The following is a 27,383-nucleotide window of genomic DNA, read 5'->3' on the forward strand; positions in this document are numbered from 1 at the left end:
AGGGAAAGGGAGAGAGAGAGGGAAGAAGGGAAGGACAGGGAAACAGACAAACAGGCAGACAGATAGACAACCAGAGACAGAAACAAAGAGACACAGAGACAGAAATACAAGAAAGTACCAGGTAAAGCACATGGAGTGTGGTCAATCTTTTTTTGGTAGTTTAATGGAAAGTAGTCTGGAGGAATAGACTGGAATTTTCTCAATTCAATTCAACAAACATTATATAGACATCTACTACACCATAGGGAAACCAATAGTGCAAGACTATAATATGTCTCAAAACAGGCCTTACCCTTAAGGATTTCATTCTTATGGTGGTGGTACAAAATATGAATACAGACAAGTAAATGCAAAGTATATGGAAAATCTCTAATAAGAATTTGATATTTGTGATCAGACCAAAAGCCACTCATCACAGATAAGTGATTAAATAATGTAAACAATTACAACTAGCATGTTGAGTGTAATTTCAAGAATTTGATAGCACTAAGTACGGAGAGTATTTAAAGATAGGGATTCTAAGAAGAAGGACTACATTACAAAGATTGGGGACAGTCTGTGTTAAGGCATATAGCATGGGGAAATGGAACTTTGTGCATAGGGAACACGTAATAAACTAAAGTTAGACTAAAATTGAAAGAAGAAGAAGAAAAAATATAAAATAAGTGGAAAAGATAGATGGGAGCCATGTTGGGGAGTTTCTAAAATTGTCAGGCTGAGGATTCTGTATTTTATCAGAAGAGTTTTAAGGTTCACTTAAGATTTTAAATGAGAAGTGATATTGTTGCTCTCTGTTTAAGGAATGTTAATTTGGCACTTATATGGACAACAAATTAAAGAGGGGAGAGTGGAATCAAGGTTTCTGTATCATCTCTTCACTATGCAACTATACCTTTAAAGCACTTTCTATCTAGTGATGTACATAATGGCACATTCTTCTCTACTTCTATATACTGCATAGAATGTTACACACCAAATTCATCCATGCAAGAAAAGGTAGTACAATATTAAAAAAGATTTGGAGTCAAAAAGCTTGAGTCTGAGTTCATTTTGTCACTTATTAATCATTTTGGAATTTTGGGTAAGTTATATTTCATCTTTCTGGGCCTCAGTTTATTGGCAAAATGAAGGAATGGGACTAAATGTTTGCTCAAGTCCTTTCTGGAAATAGCATTCTGTGATTCTGAAATATGGTGAAATTCAGGATCATTATCCCAGGTCTTCACTAATTAGAACATCATGATTTCAGCCACAAGTGGGGATTTAGGAAATGGAGATAGTTTCTAGGTCCTAGGCAAAGTCACCATAGGGAAACCAATAAGCTAACCTATATCAATATATTGAGGTAGCTGGTTGACAACAGTGAATAGAACGGGTGCTAGGTCTGAAACTAGGAAGACCCATTTTTCTGAGTTTAAATCTGGCCTCATTCACTTACTAGCTGTGTGATCCTGGGCAAGTCACTTAACTCTCAGTTTCCTTATTTGTAAAAATAAGCTGGAGAAAGAAAAATGGTAAACCACTTCTAATACCAAGAAAATCCAGTCCACACAAATGAAAAATGACTAACAAAAACCCAAAAATGTCATTTCAGAGTAGAGATGATAAAATGTGGTTTATGGTATATGATATACAAATATATGTAAAACCTATGATTTAATCTACCAATGTGTAAATCTCATCATTAATGTGTATGTGTATATATATATATATATGTATATATATACATATACATATATTATGTAAAATACACACACATATTTTGTACAATGAATAAAAAGAAGGGAGCAAGCAGAATTGCATTTGGGAAATTGTGTAGTAGTTTGAAATATCCCAGGATGCTCCCTGATACACAAAATTACTGATATTCTGAAGATAAATCCTATACTGTGTTAATTAAATTTAATTATATTACCATTTGGATAAATTACAAAAGTCTCTGAAATATAAGCCTTTCTCAGTCAGGTTTCAACCTATATTTCCAGCCTTTATTATACATCTCCTTTACTTAATATGGACCAATTGAATTAGAATGCTTGCATTGTAGATGCTATATCCCTTTCTTTCTTTCCCTGTCTCTCTTCTTCTCCCTTTTCCTGTCCCTCCCTTGAGCTTTATTGCTCTCTTTTCTTCTTCCCCTTTCTCCCTTTCTTCTTCCCTCTCTCCCACCCTTTTTACTCTGTCTCCAATATTACCCTGTTTCCTTCATTGATCATCTGAAGCAACTGAAATTTATATAACTTTCTTTAAGTCACTGTCTCATACAGAAATACTAAAATATCTATAGCACAAGATGATAAAATTGAGATTTACAGAAGTTGAATGATTTGTCTATATGATAAATCTAGTAAATGTCAGAGCTAGATGTGAAATCAAATTCTTAACAAATGTTCATTCAATTTCAGCCTATTGCTATTCTCTGCTTTTTGAAGCAAATCTATTCCCTCTTAGTATTTTACTCTGTGGCTGAAGGTTTCTTCAATTTAGAGAGGAGACAATGGGAATAGACTACATGGAGAAAATGATTTCAACATGATTTCTAACATAGGAACAGATTATATTTTTTCCTGTTTTTGTTTTTGTTTTTGCAATCAGACCCTTTAAAGAATGATCATAGAAATCTTTGAAGGATTAGAAATTACTATCATAAACCATCAGCAAGCATTATATGTAATGGGGACAAACTAGAATCATTCCCAATAAGATCAGGAATGAAACAAGGTTGCCCACTATCACCATTACTATTCAATATTGTATTAGAAATCTTAGCTTTGGCAAGAAGAGAAGAAAAAGAGATTAAAGGAATTAGAGTAAGTAATGAGGAAACCAAATTATCACTCTTTGCAGATGATATGATGGTATACTTAGAGAACCCTAGAGAATCAACTAAAAAACTACTAGAAACAATTCTCAACTTTAACAAAATTGCAGGATACAAAATAAATCCACATAAATCATCAACATTTTTATATATCTCCAACAAAGTCCAGTAACAAGAGATACTAAAAGAAATTCCATTTAAAATAACTGTTGATAGTATAAAATATTTGGGAATCTATCTGCCAAGGGAAAATTAGGAACTATATGATCACAACTACAAAATACTTTCCATACAAATAAAGTCAGATCTAACCAGATGGAAAAATATTGAATGCTCATGGGTAGGCTGAGTGAATATAATAAAAACGATAATGCAACCAAAATTAATCTACTTATTTAGTGTCATACCAATCAAACTCCCAAGAAATTATTTTATAGACCTAGAAAAATAATAACAAAATTCATCTGGAAGAACAAAAGGTCAAGAATTTAAAGGAAGTTAATGAAAAAAAAATACAAGTGATGGTGGCCTAGCTGTGCCAGATGTAAATTATTTCAGACAACAATAATGTGTATTTCCCTCTATCCTATTTCATTGTTTCATCTTGTCTCTTTCTTTTTTTCCTCATTCCTTCTCAAAAGTCCATTTTGCTTCTAACCACTGCTTCCTTAAATCATGCTACCTTTTATCACCCCATCCCGACTTTCTGTTATCCTCCTTCTTCCTATTTCCTTATTGGGTAATTTACATTTTTATTAACAACTGAGTGTGTATATACATTCTTCCCTCTTTGAACAAATTCTGAGAGTGAAGTTCAAGCACGGCTTGCCACCATCCCTATTTCCACACATAGCATAAAATTCAACTTACACACAACTTTTATGTGAGAAAAATTTCCTTTTTCTGTTATCCCTCACCCCTTCTCCAACTGGATCCCTCTTTCTCATCCTTTTATTTAATTTTTTTTTGGAAATCATTCCAACATAATTGATTCATGTCCTGTCTATATAAACTCCTTTTTACTGCTCTCATAATGATTAATATCTTAGGATTTACATGTATCATCTTCCTATATAGGAATGTAAAAAGTTTTATTCTAGTGAGTCCCTTATGATTACTCTTTCATTTTTACATTTTTATAGTTCTCTTGAGTTTAGTGTTTGAATGTCAAATCTTCTATTCATCTCTGGTAATTTCATCAGCAATTCTTTAATTTTCTATTTAATTAAATGTGTATTTTTCCCCTTCTGAAGGAGTATGTTTTGCCAGGTAGATTATTTTTTTTTAATTTTATTTAATAATAACTTTGTATTGACAGAATCCATGCCAGGATAATTTTTACACAGCATTATCCCTTGAAATCACTTATGTTTCATTTTTTCCCCTCCCTCCCTCCCCCCCCCCCCAAGATGGCAAGCAGTCCTATATATGTTAATTATGTTGCAGTATATCCTAGATACAATACACATTTGCAGACAGGTAGATTATTCTTGAGTATAATACTAATTCCTATGCTTTCTAGAATATCATATTTCACTCTTTTAATGTGGAAACCATTAAATCTGGTGCAATCCTGACTGTGACTCCATGATATTTAAATTGTTTCTTTATAGCTGTTTGAAGTTTAATTTTTTTTCCTCTTTGAAATGAGAGCTCTGAAATTTGGCTATTATATTTCTGAAGGTTTTCATTTTCAAATGGATTTCTTGGAAGAAATGACTAGTTGATTTTTAAAATTTCTGTTTTATCTTCTGGATCTAAGCTATCAGTAGTTTTCCTTCATACTTTTTTGAAATACTTTTTGGGCTCTTTCTTTGAAAATTGATTTCAGGAAGTCCAATAATTGTTAATTATCTCTCCTTGATCTTTTTTCTGATTAGTTATTTCATACTTTAATTTTTTATTCTTTTTTTTGTTTTATTGTTTCTTGATGTTTCATGGAATCATTAATTTTCACTTGCCCAATTTTAGCTCACTTTTGTGAGCTTTTGTATCTTTTTTTTCCCCATTTGGTCAAATCTGTTTTTTTAGGAAGTTCATTTCTTCAGTGGATTTTTATACTTCCTTTTCCAGTTGGTCTATGCTGGTTTTTAATTAGTAATTTTTTTCAGTGAATTTTTGTGCTTCTTTTACCATGGGACCAATTCTATTTTTAAGGTGTTATTTTCTTGTGTGTGTGTGTGTGTGTGTGTGTGTGTGTTTGAACACGGGTGAGCGAATGCACTGGGACTTACACATGCATTTCCCTCTCTTCTATTTCCTTCTGTTTCATCATTTTTCTCTCTTTTTTATTTCATTCCCTCTCAAGTCCTTGTGTCTATGCTTCTTTTCCCAACCTATTAATTCTTTTTTTGTAATTTTCTTGCATCACTTTCACTGCTTTTCCAAATTTTTCCTCTACTACTCATCTCTTTCTTTCACTCTTCCAGGAATTCTTGTTGGGCTGGCGTCCAATTGCAATTTTCTGGGAAACTTTGTAGTTATTTTCACATTGTTTCCTTCTGAATTATGTCTTGATCTTCTCTGCCATAGTAGTATCTTTTTATGATCAAGTTCTTATTTAGTTATTTGTTCACTTTTCCACCCTATTTCTTTTTTTCTTTTTTTTTTCCCTCCCTATTTCTTTATGTTAACTTGGGCTCTGCTTACCTGGAGGTGGAGATGCACTTTTCCAAGCTTTAGACTTTTTTTGTGCTACTATTTTCAGAGCTAATTCTGTGACTGCAAACTTTTAGTGTTTTTAAAATGGTATGATTCTGGGAGAGATATGGCCACTGCTTTTTTAGTCTATGATCTGTTCTTTACCCAGGAAGGGCCCCTGGTTCCCTACAGTCATTAATGCCTTGAAAATGAGACTAGAGTTCCTGCTTCCTTGCAACTGACCACCTGCATTTCTCGCCTTCTCTGGAATTAGAAGTCCAAATTAAGTATAGGTTATAGAGTTGCCAGCTGTACCCACTACTAGCAAAGGTTCTCTTATATTACCTTTCTGACCAATTGTCCATTGCTGTTCATTGTTGTTCAGTCATTTTTCAGTCATGTTCAATTCCTTTTGAGCTCATTTTGGGGTTTTCTTAGGGGAAAAATATGGAAATGGTTTGCCATTTCCTTCTTCAGCTCATTTTATAGTTGAAAAACTGAAGCAAACAGGATTATGTGACTTGCCCAGTGTCACCCAGCTAGTAAGTTTTCTTGATGAGATAAAGAGAAAATGTCATTATACAGAAAAAAAGAACAGAGATGGCTAGAAATCAAACAATAAGAAGCATTGAGGACCTACTAATAAGATTTGTTTAGGGTTCTCCTGGTATTCTTCTGAGGGTGAATAGCAACTCTTCTACTTACCTCAATCTTATTGCTAGTTTGTTAGCTGTCTTTGGGAGAGGATGGGGTTAAGGAAGGAAGGGAGAAAAAATGGAACTCAAAATCTTAGCAAAAAAAGTTGAAAACCATATTTACTCATAATTGGAAAAATAATATATGATCAAAAACAAACAAAATTTTGTGAGGAAGAAAAGAATCTTATTGCAAAAGAGAAGTGGGATTGGGTGGCAGATCATTTCCTTCTTGGAAATAGATTGAGGAGTTTATTAAATCTACCCATTGCTCTAGGTAATTGAGAATTTTCTAGATATTAATTTTGTCATCCAGCTAGCTGTCCCTCTTGGCTTTGGGTCATCTGCAAAATTGTAAGGTGGTCACTTAGGCAATCTAAGCACATAGCCGATCTTTTCACCATATCTTTCCCAGATGGATTTTAAGGTCCTTGAGGAGAAGGACTATTTTGTTTTAGTCTTTGTATTTGCAACACTTAATACAAAATAGGCATTTAATATATGCTTGCTGAATTGTCATTGTCACAGATGTCCAGACCAAGTGTTCCATATGACCTACAAACTGATCTAATATAGTCACATTGGATCAACAGCAGTGGAAAATGGATCCTGAGAAAGGATTGTGATGGTAGAAAGACTATCAACTTTCATAACCCAGATAGGAAAAGTTAATCCCCACAACAAATTAAGAGATATTCTTCTTTTCTGCAATGTTCCTCCACAGCAACCAGCTCAGGTTGTCCAACACAAGCTCCATTTGTACCCAGAGACAATTGCTTTCTCTATTCTAACTATGGCTCTGATATTTGAGTTCTGACACATTGTCATCATCTGGTAGTAGGGGAGAGACACTGAGGAATATAGACCTATGAGATATTCTTGGTTTCCACATAAAAATGTTTAGAGGGAAGAGTCAAATAAGAGTATAAGGTGTTCATCATCCTGGTTAATTGGGAAGATAGTGACCCCATTAATAGAAATAAAGAAGTTGAAAATAAAGCAAGATCCATGATTAAAGGCAATGGCTTAGTAATGCGTATGTTAAGTTTGAAGTGCTGGTAGTATATCTATGAAGATTGTTAAAAGAAGCACTTAGAGAAGTAGAAGCAATGGTTATAGAGCATCAATGAAGAGATAAATAAAAAGATCATGGTTCAGCAGCCAGCGGGATTTTGCAGTTTCTTCTAACAATGTTCAAAGTCTCAAGAAGAAGTAAAGAAGATAAGACTGGAGAAGAATGAGGGAAAAGAGTAGACACAAAAGTTGGCAATTAGCAAGGGTAAGGGGGTAAGGAATTTAATTGTAGAACACAGTGCCCATTTGGAATTTCTTACTAAAGAACCAAGGTTCTGAAGGGAAAGAAGGGAAACTAGAATGAAAGGGAATAAGAAAAAAGGGAAAGACCAGAGGCCAAAACAAGAATAGAAAATAGTTTCAGGAGGAGTGAGGTAGTGAGAGAGGTATAAAAAGAGACACATATCATCTGATAAGGAAATTTTATATGGAGTAGTAACTGGTGCTGGCAAAATGGAGATGAAGGCAATTAGAGATGACGAGGATAATAAAATGAATGGACCTAGCTAAGTTCTAGGGGATGACATTTTGGCTTCTTGCTCAAGTCATGGAAGTCTTCTGGTTTATAACTTCTCCATTTGTAGAAGGAGGGGGCTACCTAGCATATAATGTCCAAAGAGCAATAACCTCATTAAATAGGTTTCCCCATAAATGATCAATACTTTTAACACATCAATATTAAATTATTTAATACAATTTTCCAGCTCTATGAATCTGTTTATGTTGCTCTTTGGAAGATTCTCTACACATATCCCTCACATCCTATCAAACAACATTATCTATACTTGAAGGTCTAGCACAAAGAATACTATTAATAATTGACATTTCCATGATATTTTATAGTTTTAAAAATTTCTCCTTCACAATTTTGTGAGATAGGGAATAAAAGTATTATTATTTCCATTCTATAGAGCAAGAAAGTGAGGACCAAATAGCTTAATGATTTGCTTCAATTCACACAAATGATAAAGAAGAGAGTCATGGACTGTTTCAGTCTGAAACCCAGATTTCCTTATTCAGAGTTGTATGCTTTTAACTATGCCATAATGCCTCTCAAAGTCAAATGCCAATTCCTTCATGTATCAATCCCTGCCAGAGTTGATGTTTTTCTGAAACCACCAAAAGATCAATTTTCAAGATATCTTCACAAGAGAAAGAGGTAAACTACCAGCAACCATTAATCTATATGACTTTCTTATCTCTATAAAATCTATATAAGAATTACCACATGTATCAAGGAAATCTTTGATAAAAATATGAAAAAATGACAGCTAGAATTTAGCAGGCTATTTTTTTGTTTACAGACCCTATATATAAAGTCAGTTATTAGTTGGAAAGCTGTACAAAATATATTGATCTAATCATGTACATTGATTACAGTTCCAAAAAACCCTCAACACTTTTTAATTCAGTAGAACAAAATTGATTTGTACAACTTCTTCTATCCCAAAGAATCTCTCATGTATATATTAAAGTCATTAAAAATTCTTAAAAAGATAAGACTCAGAAATAACTTTGCTCAACAATCTTGTGATCATCAATGTTAAGTAAGGCATAAAATAGGGAGATATATACCAAAGATCATGAAGAAGGTCTTACACAAAGTCCATCATAAAGATCATATTAATATTAATAATAATTAAATGTATAGAATGCTTTAAAGTTTACAAAATGCTTTACATATGTCTCCTTTGATGGTGAAGTCTCTTGCTTATGAAGAGCACTGGAAAACAACAAGCCCTGGAAAACTATATACTTTCCTTATTGAGATCTGCAGATGCCCAGATAAATAATTCTAACAATCCACCCAAGAAAAACCAAGTGGATAAAAAATGCATATAGTCCATACATAATAATAATATTCAGACAACCGATTGAATTAGTCCATTAGTGGATATATTTAAGACAGGCACTGCAAGTGGACAATGCATTGTACATAGAACTGAATAGCAGGAAAAAACTTTATTATATTTGGGAAATTTTTAGCCATTTCAACAATTCTAAGCTTTTTTGTTACCAACAGTGGGGAACGGGAGTCCTTCTGACTCAGTGAAGACTGACCTATTGCTAGGCTCTCACTGACAAGTGATTCCCTGTTGGATCACTAATTGACTATTCACTGACTATCACTGATTCCTATGTACCTAAGACTAGTTGAGTCAGCAACAGTTATATTAGTGCATCAGTAAGTTATATAAGTAATGTAAATCTTTACTGATCACAATCAGTTTAGTGCATTTCCTCTAATTCAGCTACATAAAATTAGCAAACTTAATTACAATGACTTTGTGGTCAATAAGAAGAAGAGGGTTTGTAGTCTAGACCATTCATTGCTTGGCTGCCCTTAAAAATCATTTCCCTAATCAATCCCTCTGAATCTGCCCAGCAGTAACAATTAAATATAAGGGCAGACACCCACAGACTTGGACTCTATCTCAGAATATGCATCCCAATGCATGTCTGAGCTGTTTGTTAATTCACCTTGCAGGGTTGATGAGCCATATGCTTGCATGTCTTTGAATAATAAACTGCCTGACTCATGATCTTTAGCAATTGTGCTCATTCTTAGTGCCTCTTTTCCCTTCCTTCACTAACTACCAATTACATCCTCTCTTATGACAAAAAATAGTGAAGATAAATAAATCGACACATTGGCCATGCTTGAAAATATAATGTCTCATTCCATACCTATAATCTTTCATCTTCTCTGCAGATAGGAGAAAACATGCTTCACTATCAATCCACTGAGGTCAAGATTAACACTACTATGCTCCAAATGATGTTATTTGTCAGTAGCCCAGGGAAACAGAATCTCCAAAGAATCAAAATCATAAGTTATCCAAATGTTGATGGGCTTCACATGTTATTAAGTATGACTTCTGTGTAAGAAATGACATAAAAATATATTGTTCAGGACACGTATGCTTGGGATAAAAATAGACGAGCCAGCAATGCTGGCAAAAGCAAGGAATAATAGAGAGTCCAAGAGCTGCAAAGGTACTCTTAATATATTAACAAGACCCAAAGGAGACTTTAGCATTGAGATAAATGCTGAAGATTTGACAATGGTAATTTTTATTGATGAAATTTATTTTTAACTCCAAACCATTTTCAGAAGAAGTTTAGGTAAGTCTATAAGAAGCAGGAATTTTTACAAAATGAAACATCCATTCAAAATATTAATCTGATATATATATATGTATATATATATATTATATATATATATATATATATAATATATATATATACACATATATATATATTTATTTTAAGGGGCCTCTAAGTCTTTTTTACCTTTGAGGAAAGACAATCAACAATATAATAAATGTATTAATATTCTGAAAAAAGGAATTGTTCCAGAATTATAAACATTTCTAAATAAACATGGAATATTGCAAAATGACTTATATTTTATCATCTATCTTGAAAGGTAAAAATATTAACATCTTTTGGTGGTCTGAAAATTTACTTGATAAAAGTTCCATTAAAAACCTATGGGCTGTGGATAGAGTACCAGCCCTGAAGTCAGGAGGACCTAAATTCAAATCTGGTCTCAGACACTTAACACTTCATAGTTGTGTGACCCTAGGCAAGTCACTTAACCCCAATTGCCTCAGGGGAAAAAACAAAACAAAAATTATGGGTTAAAAGACTTTAGAAGAGGAAAGTGGTAAATGTTGAAGGGACTATACGAGATCAGATATAATATTATCCTGTTGGTGGAACTAGGAAAGATAAAGCCATGTTGGAAAGCAATTTAGAATCATGTCTGAAAAATTCCTAAATTGCATTTGGACTCAGATATGTCGCTAACTAGTTCTACATCCCACAGAAATTAAAGAAAAAGAAAAAGGACCTAGATGACCAAATATATCATTAGCAACTCTTTTTGTGGTAGCCCAAAATTGGGAAGTGAGAAAATATCTTTCTAATGAAGAATGACTAAATAAATTGTGATATACAATGCAATAGCATATTAACTTTTTTATTTTAATTTTTTGGAGGTGGAAAAACAATTAGGGTTAAGTGACTTACCCAGGGTTACACAGTCAGTAAGTGTAAAGTGTCCAAGACTAGATTTAAACTTAGGTCCTTATGACTCCAGGATTCTATCTACTGTGCCACCTAGCCATCCCATTGACATAAAAACAATGAAATGAATAGTTTCAGATGATACTGAAAAGACTGCTATGAACTAATACAGAGGGAAATGAACAGAACTAGAAGAGCCATTTATAGAATGATGATGTGATCGGAAAAAAAAACCTATGAAAAAATTTTGAACTCTGGTCAAACATGAGTTTTTAAAAAATGAAACTAAACTCAAATCCTATCAAAAAAAAAAAAAGAAGTGATCAATTTTAATGCATTTCTTTTTGCTTGTATTTTCATTCCCAGTGCTTCATATAGTGTTTGATATATACCAAGTACTTAATAAATGCCCTCTCTATCTATAGTGCTATAAAAGGTGTGCTTTTTGGATATAGCTAATGTGTGAATTTGTTTTGCTAGAGTATGTATTGAAGACTATTTTCTGTGTGTGTGTGTGTGTGTGTGTGTGTGTGTGCGTGTGTGCGCGTGTGTTTTATTTATTCCATGGGAGCAGAAGTTATACGGGGTAGGAGTGAGATCAGAGTAATAAAAGAAAAAAATTAACGACTGCAGTTAAAAAAAGAAATAAAATTAAAAGTGAAACATTTAAAAAATCAAGGATAGACTTGAAAAAATATACTATTTGTTAAAAATCCACTCGATACCATTGTGATATTTTGCTGTTTTTTTAGTTCAGAATAAAAATTAAACAAATAATTAAAATGATAACATTTTGGTTCCATGATGAAAAATTAAAGAATGTGTCAACGTTTTGTGAAGGTAATGGCAGATCTTATAAAACAAATGATTGCAACAAAATGAACACATACATTTTAAAAATTTTAGGGATGAAAAAATTTATATAAATTTGATTATTTTACTTCACCCAAAATTTGCATGCCATTATAAACCAGAGATTCTCCCCTCTACATCTTCTTGCCAGAGGTAAGAAATGAATGTTGGGATCAGATCAAAAAATATTTACTATTAGTTCATTCAATTTGCCACAAGAGAGCACTGTTTACCATTTCATGAATATCCTATAAATTTTCCCAATGTCATACATGGCTCCTCTAAGAGAATTTCATTCTAGTCAAATCTTCTCTTCATATGAAGCTGTAAAGACACTGACAGAACAGAGATCAGGGTGTCATATATAAGAAAGAGAAACTTACACAAATTGACTGAATCAATTTCAGAATTTAAAAGGGGATGCTCAATCAGAGCTAGACAAGAATTTGTGATTGTAGAGCTCCATATCTGCCTCATATAAAACAGGAAAAAAAAAATGATTTGGAAGAAAATAGTTCCAAGTGAGGAAGGGAGCTTATAACTAAAGATGCTGTATAGCTCAAATAAGATAATGAATATAAAACTTTTTTTTTTTTCCCAAACTTTAAAGTGGCATATAAATAGCAGTCATCAGCAGCAGCAACAGCAGCCTATAGTCTATGGTCACCAGGCTTCCAGGACTCCATTCCTTGAGTCTTTTCCTACACTCTTATTAAAATCAAGTAATAGTTATAGAAATAGAGGAGTGTGCTGGTAACAAAATAGACTTTGGACAAAAGAAAATATGCATAGATGCCCTAAAGTTTAATATACATTATTAATATTTTCTTAAATCTAGACAATCAACAAAACAATAAATTAAGCCCTGACTTTAGTGATTGCTAATTCCTGAGGTGTAGATACACTGAAAATTTAGTAATTGAGCTCTTTAGCTGTTTAAACCTGCTCTAGCATGTCTTCCATAAATCTCCAGAGGACACCATATTCAAAGAACTGTGACCTTTGTTCCAGCCTCAAACCATTCAAGTCTCCTTCTGCCACAGCTCAATGAGAAAAATAACATTTGTCTTTAAATATAGAGAGTACACTATTTATATGCATAGCCATATTTATCAAAGAGTAGCTAAGTACTATGTTGGACCTGAAGTCAAGAATTCATCTTGATATGAACTCATCTTCTTGAATTCAAATCTGTCCTCAGATACTTACTACTTATGTGATACTGGACAAGTCACTTAATTCTATTTGCATCTTTTCTTCATCTGTAAAATGAACTGAAGAAGGAAATGGCAAACCACTCCAGTGATTTCTTTGCCAAGAAAATGTCCAATGGGGTCATAAAGAGTCAGACAACAACTAGAAATATGCATAGATTGATAGATATTAATTTTGGATATGGATCTGTTGCTCTATTGATGTAGGGAGTAAAATCCTGTTAATGTAGACCTGCAAATCCCTCTATTAAATGATATCAGCAAGTTTTGTGCTATATATAGCATAATTGTAGAGAATTTCCTAAGATATTTTTAGATTAAAAAACAGTACATATTAGATCATCTGGACTCCCTACTTTTTCCCTCTATGTATATATTTGAATTTCTGTCCTGTTAGATTCGATGGAAAGAGCACCTCATAAATAAAGATTCATAAACAAATGGTGGGAAAAGTGAAGATATGAATGATATAAAAGAGAGGTTTGAGAACATGAAGAAAGAAATTGGGGGAATGGTGACTTATTAGGGAAACCTTTGCATTCTTCCTCTGTGATTACTTGGACAATGCTGCTATCCAGGCAGTTTTAGGCTCATTTGGGGTAGAGATGAAAGGGGAGAAATGTGGTATCATTAAGTTCTTCCTTTCTGTCCGGTGCTAACTGTCTCTCCTTAGCTTTCTTTGGGATAGCAAAAATATATTAAAGTCTTCGAGTGTAAGTGCAGGAATAGGGATGGAGAAGAAAACTTTTTGAGCTCTTTGAGAGAGAAGGAAAAATGACCCAAAGTCCAGTACATTCAAATAACTAAGATCTGGATCAGATAATACACAACAGAATTGTACCTGTAAGGTAAAAATCACATATCACCAGAATAAACTCTTACTTAAATTCCATAAATTGCTCATAAAGTACATTATTGTAGCTTCTAGCCCCGATCTTGTATTGTTCCTTTTCCCCAGCTAACTTGTCCACTAGTAGGGAAGAGGAAGGGGAAATACCAGGAGAGTGAGTCTTTGGTGCCCTTTTTGTCCAGCTACTGCTTAAGCATTGTTCTGCTTCTCCAGCTAGTCTGGCCACCCAGCTTTTGGAGCCTATCCTTACCCCAAATTTACAGATCCAATTTCTCAATTTTCATTGCCTATATTTGCTCCAACAGATCAAAAGCTGTTAACATTAAATATCTGATACGGAAAAGGGAAGAGGGAACATATGACGTAGCTAGAAGCCCCAGCAGAGGGAGCACAGGATCTGGAGCTGGAAATCCCTGAATTCTAATTCTGCCTCAGATACTTTCTAGCTGTACTTGAGCAACTTGTTATGTTTTGTCTATCTTAATTTCCCAAACCTAAATAAATAAATAAATAAAGATAACAATAGCAAGGTTGTTTTGAAGATAAAATATTTTTAAAGCACTTTGAAAATCTAAAAACACTATATAAATGCTAGTTACTATTATTCATATGATCCTATAACAACATAAGGGTAGAACTTAATTGAGTAAGGATGAAAATGCAATAAAGGTAATAGAAAAAATTTGTTATCACTTGGGCAATTTGGAATTCACAGTGTAACAAGCAAGAGATCTGTGACCAGTGACTAGAGCAGAGTAGGTACTGACTCTCATCTGCTTGTTTCCACTTACCATGAACTATCCAATATTAGAAGGTGCTCTTGGACAACTGAAGTCTATCAAGCTCTATCTGGGATGCAAAAGCTGACTGCCCTCTTTTAGTTCTGCTCCTTGATCTATTCTTCCCACCCTCACCCTCCAAATGGGCTAGGTTTTATGTAGGGAATTATCCAATCAGATCATGACTTGTGCTCCTATCTCACTGTCCTACTCCCAAGTCATGATTCAGCTTGCTGCTACAGTCCGCATCACTGCCTGGTCTGTATTCATCCATCTGTATTTCCCTCCTGTACCTACATATGGCTTATACCATAAAAGTCACAGCAAGTGCATATTTTGTCAGACATTCTCAGTTATGCTTAATATTAAAGCCTTAGTATATTTAAGTGACTGGCAGACTCCACTCCCATCACCATTTTTGTCTCTGTGTTCACCTTCAGAAGCCCTCATACCTTAGCTACTATGATGTCTTATATTCCTCTTTCTAGATACCTACTGCTGGCCACAAATCAGTTTAATGAATTTAATGTCAGTCCCTCAGGAATTATGGATTAAACTGTTATAAATAGAAAGAAGAGAATAGAGTTAGGAGTTTGTCAAACACAAGACAGGAGAAAAACCAGTTAATCAGGTCCCATTCATTCCAAGGAACTTATAACCTTAACTCATCCTCTGGGGACCAGTGATGGATGAGCATGACATTAGTTAGTTCTGGATCAACAAGTCAGCTTCCATAGCTCATCACCTTATATGCCATAGTGGAAGCAGTTCAGAACTCCCTTTGGAATCAGTAAATGCCAAGTGCTTGATTTCCTAGAACCAGACTGAGTCTCTATAAGGTATCTAATCCATTTCCTCTATTCAAGATGGCAGGTGATAGGAAAGCCATGGACAGAAGATACTCTATTAGTGAAGCATTCATTCAATTATTAGTATTACAGTGAAGGGGAGAGGTAGACAGACTTAAGAAGAAGAAAGGACAAATCTAGGAGAAAATAGCAAAATTGCTCCCTACAAACTTCATCAATTCAAAAATTTGCTGAGAAGCAAGATCATTCATCACTGCAACATTTCAATTTTCCTGATTGTAAAATGAAGAAAATTGTACCTGCTTCTCTCACAAAAGAATGTATTGAGGAAACTAAGTATCCACCAACATTAAAAAGGTAGATTTTAATGACTTTGATTTGTACTATCACTGTACACAGATGACTCCAGGAAAAACCTTTGGTTATATGAGAGGAGACATCACTTAAAGTAAATATTCTAAAAGATATTCACGAACAGGCTAGTTCCTCCTTTGCTGATCTTACTGATCCTTACTTGTATTTGTAGAACATTTCATACTTTATAGAATCACAGAATATTAGAGCTAGAAGGAGCATTAGAGATCAGCTAAGTTCCCTGTATCTTACAAATGAAGAAACAGACAAAAGATAAAAGAAAGGCAAAATGGCTTGCCTGAAGTCATTTATTTTTAAGTTAGTGATAGAGATGTGATTTGAACTTAATCCTCTGTCTCCAAGAGTACAAAGCTCTTGCTTACCTAGCCTTTGCTATGTATCACTAAATGAATAGAGCTATGATATAAGGTGATAAACTCAGAAAACTAATTAGTTAAACCAGCCTGAGCAACCCGAGAAATAGGACAAAAGTTAAATCCTCTGCTTCTAGTTGATCACCCTTCCAGGCCCCAGAACTGAGTCAGTGGTAAACCTAAGCAGGAAGGAAGAATGGAGAAACCCCAGAGAGCCTTATTAGTGATCCTAAAGCATCAGTTGGGACTTGAGCTAGACAATTTTAGGAAATAGGAACAGACAGCCCTAGTGGATATATTCCAGAAAGCTAATGAAGTAAAGGGGATGGGGAAGTTGGCTTTCTCTAATTGGTCAAGAGGTTTTCCTGAAGATTTTGAAAAGGACTAAAAACCAAAGAAGTAGAACAGAGACCTAATAAAGTTAACTGAACTATCTGCTGTAATTAATCAAGCATTTCTTTAGATATCAACTTCTCTCCCTGGCATATGATAGGGAGGATATCATAAACAATTCAGTGTCTGTAGAATTTTTAAAAGAAGAAAATAAATAAGAAGAAAGATTATCCTAAGATCTGTCACAGTTTTTTGCATTACAAACCAATTTTGAAGTGAATCTCTCCCTCATCAACCCAGAAATCTTATTTTCTAGGTGGAAAAATCTACTTTGAAAGTCCCCCTATATGATGAGTCTTAGCCAGAACAATGAAAGCTCACAAATATAAAGATGACACATTCTAGTGTAAAAATTATGCTGTCTTTCTGGATAATGCTGGATTTTATTTTCTGAATGCTTTCATTTATCTGCCTGTAAAAAGGGGGCAATAATTTCCTTTGCTTCCTAACTAAAATATGTGAGTGAAACTAAAAATCTCTGTCAGACTCTTAACAGAAAGGTGCTAATAACCTCTTTAATAAAATGTTTCTAGATACATAATCCTCAAAATAGTCTTATTATATATGTAGTACAGATTGTCCATGTCCATTTTTAAGAATGTGGTTCAGAGATACACTTAAGTTAAAAAGAGGAACCCAGCTAGCAAATAATTAGAATTTGAATCCAGGATATTTTGAATCTAGTTGGCTCGAAACAACTTAATCTAAGTTTGCCTAGCTGTCACCTGATATCCCTCTGGTTCTCCTTATCAAAGGTAACCAAGAACTGCTCTTATCTTAAACTATATATTTTTTAATTTACATTTTTTTAAAAAATGGATACTTTAAAAAAATTTTATATTGTAAGAACTAAAAGATCTTACCAAGAATTCCACTGACTTGTTGATGAATGTAGGAAAGAGTTTGTTTTATATTTCTTGCATGAACGGGTGACTAGGTTAGCAGATACATTTTTGAACCAGCAAAGGCAGAAATGCAAGTCCCTACCCAGATTCCTCATTAATTGGGTATTACAGAAGTTATAGGGTGTGAATCTCTACCCTTCATTACCTAGCCAGTTCCTTGCCCCAAGGAGCTTATATTCTTAATTTGTTTTGAAAGAATATTACCTGAGGAGGGGAAGGGGGTAAAGTCCAGAATTCAAATCTAAAACCTTGGCCCATGATTCCATTCTTTGACATCCTTATGGGTCTCCCAATTCTTGGATTTCAATTTTCTAATTTCTATTCTTTCTCCAATTCAATTCTTCATAACTTTGTGGAAATTAAATTATCATCTAATTCTCACAATATCATATTAATTTCCAAACATATTCATTTTTTTCCTGCCTTCTCTATTGAACAAAAGAATGAAAAATATTTTTAAAAAAATATTTCTGCAAAAGCAATAAACATTAATACTTGGACAATATCTTACAATGCATATTCCTCCACCTCGGAACTGAAGGGAGGGAAGTGTTTTCTCCACCCTTCTAAGGGCAAATATGGTAATTATAATTAAACAGTGGTTGACTTTGTTTTTCTGTTCTTTCTGTTTTTATTAGCTAGCCATTGGCTATATTGCTCTCCTGTTTCTGTTTACCTCATTCTTCATCAGTTTATATGAGTTTTCCTATTGTGAGAAATAGATGGGCATTTATTTGGTTTTCACAGTTATGAGAGTTGGATTGGAGAAATGAGGCTTAAATTAGAAAATTGAAACCCACAAGAATATCAAAGAATAATCAAGGATGGATGTTAACTATCTTCTCCCAAAAGGATGTAAGTTTCTTGGGGAGAGATATTGGCTATGCAATGAGGGGTGGAGATTCAGGTCATGTAACTTCTTTAACATCCAATTAATGGGGAATCAGGGAGGGACTTGTTCTTCAGGACAGGAAATAAAACATTGCCTTTGGAGCTTAAAAGGTGTTTCTACTAACCTTAAGCACCCATTTTTGCAAGAATGTAAAATAAATCTTTCCTATATTATCAGTGAGTCTGTGGAGTTCACTTTGTAACTTACAACATGATTCTCTATATTTTTCCCATTCATCTTTTCATATTACATAGTAGTATTCTATTACATTTGTATACCACAATTTATTTAACCATTCCCAAATAGATAATTATCTATTTTATTTCTAGTTCTTTGTTACATTCCCCTGCCTCCTATCCCCCAAGACCTTAAACAAAGTGCAGCTATGATTAGTTTTGAATGCACATTATCTTTCTTTTTTTGGTAGGGAAGGGGCGTTAGTTCCTTGGTCTATGTATTTAGTGGAAGAATTTCTGGGTATAGATATTTGAATGATTTTCTTAGAATTATTCCTTTTTATTTTTCAGCATAAGGGACCAATTTACAACTTCACCAGGAGTTAAATTAGTGTATTTGTTTTTCCACAGCCCCTTCAATATTAATTATTTTTATATCTTTGATCATTTTTGCAATTTGCTATGTGAGCTATTTTGATCTACATTTTCCTAATTTTTAGTGATTCGAAGCAATTTTTCATCTGATTGTGAATAACAAAATACATTTTCTAAAAAGAAAAGTCAAAGAGCCAAATCATAGAACAATGTGATCCCAAGGTGCTTCCTCCCTCCATTTGTATCTGGGCTTTGTTTGTGTCCCCTTCTGTCATCTCAGTCATAGGAATGAATCTTTTTTCATTTAAATGACTTTGTCAGCTTCCTCCTCCCTCTTCCTTCTTTCATACCAAGGACAAAGTAAGGTTTGGACAGCTTTTCTTTTCTAATTCAATTAAAAGTGCAGCCAGAGGCTTGTTCCTTGATGGGAAAGAGGAGGGGGTGGGGATAGAAATAGATAAATGGGGAAGGTGCTTCATGATTGGCTGCCAATCTCTCACTCTATTTCCTACTCTGGGGCAGCACTAGTAGAATCTTTAATTGACACTGTGAGCAGGACTGTGCCCCAGGCTTCAGTGCAGAATAAATCACTTTACACTGAGGGAAGGATCACTAGCATGTCACTCCCCAACCTTCTGTGGGCACTCACTGCCCTCACCTACCTTGGTAAGAAAAGTTAGCAAGAGGAGAACTGAATCACTTCTTGGATGTAGAGGACTGAAGGGATGGAAAGTTGGTGGGGCTGGTGAGAGGTCAAGAGGGATAAATACTAGATTACAGTTGTTCTTGCTTAGTGGTTGTCTGCTAATGCTTTGAATCATATTAGGAATCTCTCCATGCTCATTTTGCGTACTTCTCCATAGGACCTGGTACGGCAGAGACAGTCACTCAGACCCCATCAGTGATATCTGTGCAGGAGGGGAAGGCTGTGACTCTCAACTGCAAGTATTCCATCAGTGTCACTGCTTATTATTTGCACTGGTACAAACAGGCTCCTAGTGGGGAAATGATTTTCCTTATTTATCAGGATTCTTACAGCACAAAGAATGCAAGAAAAGAACGATATTCTGTGAACTTCCAGAAAGCAGACAGCTCCATCAGTCTAAAGATCTCTGACTTACAGCTGGAGGATTCCTCTGTGTATTTCTGTGCTCTGGATGAGCCACGGTAAGACATATGATGAGGAAGCTGTACAAAAACCTTAGCAGACAAGAAGAGATGAGATACTTGCTGCTGTTTCCAACAGAAACCAGGAGAGGAAGTGGGCTGAGACCAAAGATGTCTGTGGATAGTTCAGCTGAGGGTCTGAAAAGGAAGCCATTGCTTTATCTACGGAAACACACTCTCACAGTTGACCCACAGAGGGTGAACAATGATATCTTTGAGTCACAGTTCTCCAAAGTATTTGTGTCTTTGAGTCCTTCCCCCACATCAGGTAATGGATGATGAGTACACTAAGTGAAGTTTTCACTAATATGCCATGTTCGCAGTAAAGGAAGACTGCTAAATAAGGGGAGTGTAGAGGGGACAGGAGAGAAATCTTTATCTGAGATGATCGAACACCTGCAGCTTTTAGCTATAGCTCAAGTTATTGCAAAGTCTCATGTCATAATTAGAACATAGGTTAAGGCCACATTCTTAGGAGAGGTCTTCAGTTTATCCCATTCAATCCCTCCTTTATTAACCTTTGAAGACCTCTCACACCATTCCTGACACATTTCCTCAACCCTCTTGTTCTCAGTTTCCAGTCCCTGTGGACCTTGTTGGTCCTTATTCTCTCCTGGGATCCTTTTAATACTCCAACTCCAACGGAACTTCCCCTCCAGGTTGTTCAATCTTTACCATCCTGGCTAGTGACGTCTGCACTACCCTTGTAATATCACACAGGGGAGACAAACAGGGAGTAGTATGACTCCACTTAAAGCTATCAGCAGCAATCAAAGGCTCTTTCCACCAGCTGCCTCTAGACCAATTCACTCAGGGGCATTAAATGGTGGGGACCAGGTCTGGAATGGGACTTGGGCCAATTTTCTGATGTCTTTGGCAATTTCCATATCATCCATATCACCGATTTTCACACAGCAAAAAATTAATTTCCCACAAACTCCGCATTCTTCAGCCAACAAGCAATCTAACATCAATGCTGGAGTGCTGCTTCTCTAGTCTGAATTGCCTGGTCTGCTAACAAATCCAGTGCCTTTGTCTTCTGGTTAGTTATTTTTTAGACCATGGCCTGGAGTGTGTTGAGCCTATTCAACATACAAACTGGGATTCTGTAGCCCAACTCCCATCTGGGGCCACCTATCACCCCAACCATTTGTGTCCCCAGTAATTAGAGTAGGTAACTTCACAAATAAAAATGTCTGTTAAGAAAGTCAGCAGCCACAGAGACGCTAAAAGAGACAGACATATGCATCTAGCCACAGATAGATGACCAGGTCAAGTACTCACCTACTTATTGGATATAATGACACATTTTCAGATAAGAAACTGCAGGATCTTACATACTTGAATTGTGCTTATAGTTTCTACTGAACACTTGCCATAATTATAGAAATTTGGTATAAGAGGAAAAATCAGGGACACGATTATAATCAAAAACTGGTCCTTCAGGCTTCAGCCTGAGAAAACATACATAACATCCTTAGTTTAGTTTGACTTGAGGTAATTGTATGCCATAACAATTCCACCTTATAGCCAGACTCAGAAATAATCAGGTGGGTTCTTATTTGAAGGAACACTAATGAAAAATCAATTCAGAAGGATCCTACCTTAAGTGGAGGCCAAAGTTTTTCTCTCAGTACTTGCCCAGATAGTAACCTCCATCTGTAACAATTCAGGATCTCTCCTCTGAGTAGCTTGTGGCATATTCCTTTCAGATGGTGGATTACTGGCTTGATGATTCATCAGATAATCATACCTGAATTCAAAACTCCAAATAATATCAGCTACAGTCCCAAGAGATTTTATCCCAAATAGCAAGTCTAATTACTCAAAGCTTCAGAGGAATTTAGCTCTCCAAAATCACATATCCTAAATAAGTACTATAATCCTACTTTGATAACAATAAGAGATTCATCCTAAAAAATTTATAGCTTATTTTCATATCTAAATAGATGGGTTTTAAATTCAACATTACACAAATCATTTTTATATCAATCAATCAATATCAAAACATGTTCAGCTATTAATCATATTCAAAGGGACAAAGACATAGACCACTACTCTCAGAATCTCCTTAAACAATGGTAACAGCTTTAAAATGACAAATACAAATAATTAAAACTCAAATAGAATATAGAATATACTGTCCAAATTTCACATTAAAGAACCCTATCATAATTAACATTAATAATTTCTTCATCCTAAAAAATATTCATTCAATTTCTAATTGATGAGTCTCTATAAATTTTTCTAGAAATAAAATTAACATCAATATTTTAAAAAATTCTTCTAAGCACAATTAATTTCCCCTTCCACCAAAACATTTCTAATTGCAAAGCCAATTTTAGAGGTAATAAATTATCCTTAACAATCCATTTTTGAGCTTCCTCCCAGATCCTTTAAATCTGGTGTTGTCAGCCTCCAGATTACAGACTCAATTATCTGTAACATCTGGTAATGTATTTCCCACTCTACTTCTTCCAAGACTTAGTAAGCACCCAATCTCCTGGAATTGCAAACTCCAAAGGTGTTGTCTGGGCCACCAATCCTTGGTTCCTAAGGGCTAAAAGGAATGAGGACAATGCCAGTACATAATTCCTTGAAAACTTATCCTTTGTTTTAAAAAAGGGTCTTTCCCTTTCTCCTCCCAAATAAAATAAACCAATTTCATATGAGGAAAGTCCCAGATCACTTCTGGGAACAGTTCTAATTCTTTAACAAAGCAATAGGTAAACATTTGATCCAAGGCAATTTAGTCTCTAAACATCAATTTAGTAATTCATTTCTTAGGAATCTTATCCATTTCTTCCACTTTCTCTAATGAGGGCAGATGCACAGATATATGGAATTTCCATTCAATTTGCAATCCCTCCCCATTATTTCTTATAAAATCTTAGAGATAAAGAATGTTCCATTATCGGAATCATTGGTCTCTACCAATTCAGACTTAGGTACAATATGTTCCAATGTTATTCTACTAACCACTCTTACAGCAAAAGAACTCAGGGGAAAGCTTCCACCCACCTTATGAAATAGTCCACTATAATTAGTAAATGCCTCATTTCCCATTGATATCATTTCAGTAAAATGTGATTTTTTATTATATATTCTGAAGCCAGGCTCCTTCCCTTCAGAGGGACACCTACTCATTACCTTCTTTTATCTTTAGACATATTACACATCTTTCAGATACAATTTGTTTTACAATTACACATATCCCTCTATGTCAAATTTTCTTGTTTTTACTTCTTTGTTAAAGAGAGAAAGCAAGACAACCTTTAAGATTCAGAATATAAATAATATCTAAATAATATCCAAATTTCACAAAATTTATACCACATATCCAGCTGGACTGACAAAATGTTAAAGCATAGTTCATACAATTTTTACAAATTGCCCAATGGGCAATTTAGCAAGCAACATAGTAGCTTAAATATATTTCATCTAATTAGTAGATACAAACATGTGACCTCTTTAGGTAAGTTATTAGACAACCAAAAATTTTTAACTTAAAATCAAATACAAATTTAAATTTCTGTAATAGTACTTCAATATCAATGCATATTTATTTCTAAACTCATACCAGAATAAACAAGTTCATATTTTTAGCACAAACTAGTTAATAATAATTATTTCATACAATTTCACAATCAGAATTCCAATTTAAACACACACAACCCCAAAATTTAAGGTGGCAGAAACTGACCTTTCAAGTCTGTCTATTAAGGCTTTAAGAAATTGGTGGACTTTAGGATGCTGGGGGAGAAGGTCAGAAAAATTCGGACCCAGATGTTTGGGTGCAGGTCTGTGGCTCCATGCCAGAAATGCTGAGGGGGGCAGGGTGTGTGTCAAAGATGTTGCAGTACTAGTGCAAACCCCAGAAGAATCCACATCAGTCAGGGACACCAGCCTACCCAGAACAGATTCTGCAAGCTTCTCCAAAGGAGAGAAGCATGGAAAATCCCAGAAAGGTTTTAATCCTTTTTCAGTTTTTCTGTAAGCTTCAGGTTCAGGGTCTTGGAAGAGTTTTAGTCATATAAATAAGGCCTACTTAAAAATACAATCAAGTTAACTAAGAGATAGTGCCAAGCAACTTAAAACAGTCTCAAAAACCCTAGAATCTGCTAAAATGTTTTTTTTAGCAGTTCTGTAACTTTAATTCTGCAGGCCCAAATTGGCCAGTTCTAGGTTGATAGAAATGTTAGTTTTTTTTTTTTTTTTTTTTTTTGATGTAGCAATTCAAAAACTTTCCTTATCTCAGAACTAGTCCTTCTTCTGTTTAGCTAAAAGCTATTTGCATTAAGTCCAATTAGGTACTAAACAAACTCTCTTAAATCCCAGTAGCCAGATCTTTTCCTTTGTAATTTGGCAGACTGAGATAAACACTGGCTCACACACACACACATACAAACACAAACTGCTTTTCTAAACCAATCAAGCTCCTGTTCTTCCCCTTTTCTCTTTATTCACAGAGTCACCAGCCTCATTCCAATACTCATCACCTCTTGCCTAACCTCTAATAGTCTCCTAATTGATCTCCCAACTTCTAGTCTCTTCCCTCTTTAATCTATTTTCTATACTCACACAAAAACTGATATTCCTAAAGCTAAAATGTGACCATATTATTCAGTGGCTCAAAAATCCACATTTATATTAGATTACTTGGCTTCTTACTTCATGGAAAAGGTTGGTACATCAGTGTAAACCCACCTAGTTTGCCCTTTATTATATCCCTGAAAAGTTCTCAGTAATATTACTCATTGATTTTTTTTTTCTTGCATCTGATCCCAGAGGAAGAGATATGTTTTGCCTTTAAATAAGCGAATATTTGGTTATATTGCATCTTGGCTCTTCAAGGAACTCACTCCATTAGTCATCCTCTTTTTTATATTTATCTTCAGATGTTTTTTTCCTCCCCTTATTCCAGTGTTTCCTTCATTTTAGCCAAGTTGAGTGCAAAACCAGGGATCTAGAACATTTTTTTCTCCATTTAATGATCCCTTAGCTTTGCACTCACATGTATACAGGTTCAGTCCTGATAAAGAGTGGCTTTCCCACCAAGGTTTTATTGCGATTGGAAAGGGACCCCAAAAGATTTGGGTCACAGACTGGTGTTGTGAGGTCAAAAGAATTTGCAGGCTTGAATCCATATCCAAGTCAAGGGGCAAAGCTTATTGTAATTATAATGCCCATTGAAGCAGGCTAAAGTCTACAGATTTTATCAAGGAATCTGGAGAAAGGAGACATCTTAATCTAGTTGTTCATGTCATTGAAAACCCTAATTTTAGAAGGGAAAGGGACCTGTATGTGCCAAAATGTTTGTGGCAGCCCTGTTTGTAGTGGCTGGAAGCTGGAAAATGAATGGATGCCCATCAATTGGAGAATGGTTGAGTAAATTGTGGTATATGAATGTTATGGAATATTATTGTTCTGTAAGGAATGACCAGCAGGATGAATACAGAGAGGACTGGTGAGACTTACATGAACTGATGCTAAGTAAAATGAGCAGAACCAGGAGATCATTATATACCTCAACAATGATACTGTTTGAGGATGTATTCTGATGGAAGTGGATCTCTTCGAAAAAGAGAGCTAATTCATTTTCAATTGATCAAGGATGGACAGAAGCAGCTACACCCAAAGAAAGAACACAGGGAAATGAATATAAACTGCTTGCATTTTTGTTTTTCTTCCCAGGTTATTTATACCTTCTGAATCCAATTCTCCCTGTGCAACAAGAAAACTGTTCAGTTTTGCACACATATATTGTATCTAGGATATACTGTAACCTATTCAACTTGTAAAGGACTGCTTGCCATCTGGGGGAGGGGGTGGAGGGAAGGAGGGGAAAAATCGGAACAGAAATGAGTGCAAGAGATAATGCTGTAAAAAATTACCCTGGCATGGGTTCTGTCAATAAAAAGTTACTTAAAAAAAAAAAGAAAACGCTAATTTTATGGCCTAGAAGTAGAACCAAGGAGTGGTCTCAAGAATTTGGTTATCGAAGGGTGTATAGAAATATAGAATATAAAATAAACTCTTTCATCAATAAGTCAGTGGAATTCTTAGCTCTTCTACTACCCTCACACTAATTAAGAAATTCAGCCTCTGAAATAGTGCTGGACTGGCAGAATCCGCAATTATCGGGAGTACAGCAAATTATCAGCAGAAGATAATTTCAAAGATTGCCAGAAAAGGTTTGTTGTGATTGGTGCAGGCACAGGAGGAGTCCAGGTGCAGACAGGGAGGCAGAGCATGGAGGTCAGCACATGGTGAGCAGACCAGAGGCGGGGTGTGGAAAATCTACGGGGAGGACTCTACCACAGTGTTGGCTACTCTGCTCTGGTTGCAAGCCAGAAGATCAGCAGAGACGTTATAAAACATACAACACAAACACAAAAGGTAAAGAGTGAACGCCAAAACACCACAGTCTCACGGGACCTGGCCAAACCCACCCAACACAGGGAATGATTCAGCATGATCCCAGCACGATCCCAGTACAGCCATTTCTGCTCTACTACCACTTTGTGCTGCTTATAGAGAGGCCTTGAAAGCCTTCCTTGTCCTAAAAGTAGATCCCAACTTTTTTTAAAAAATGAGTAAAAAGGCAAAGTGACAGTTTCTATAGTGAAAGAGAAGGAAGCAAATTTTCTCCAGCTGAAGCCACAAAGGGTGATATGACCTGGTCCCCACCATACAATCCTCTCCTAGAAAAGATTAAAAAGGATCTTAAAAGAGAGCTAGAAAAAAAATTGGGAAAGGAAAGGAAAACTTTGCAAGAGTGTTTGGAAAAGGCATATAACTCATTAAAAAATAGATTGAAAAAAAAGAAAACAACTCCCTAAAAAACAGAATATGTGAAATGAAAAAAGTAAAGAACTCCCAGGAAAATAGAATTTGTGAATTGGAAAAGGTAAAAAATACCTTTAAAAAATTTGTGAAATGGAAAAAAATTCCATAGAACAAAACAACTCATTTTTTAAA

General features: G+C 35.0%; 1 gene segment (V, D, J or C); it reads left to right on the forward strand.

The window, feature by feature from the left end:
* The first annotated feature begins 19,794 nt into the window (after positions 1–19,794).
* LOC127546859 (T cell receptor alpha variable 14/delta variable 4-like) lies at positions 19,795–26,812 on the forward strand. The segment is given in 3 exon segments: positions 19,795–19,901; positions 20,099–20,402; positions 26,617–26,812. Coding segments are annotated over 3 exon segments (549 nt in total).
* Positions 26,813–27,383: the final 571 nt, after the last annotated feature.

The sequence above is a fragment of the Antechinus flavipes genome, chromosome 2, assembly GCF_016432865.1.
Source record: "Antechinus flavipes isolate AdamAnt ecotype Samford, QLD, Australia chromosome 2, AdamAnt_v2, whole genome shotgun sequence".
NCBI lineage: Eukaryota > Metazoa > Chordata > Mammalia > Dasyuromorphia > Dasyuridae > Antechinus > Antechinus flavipes.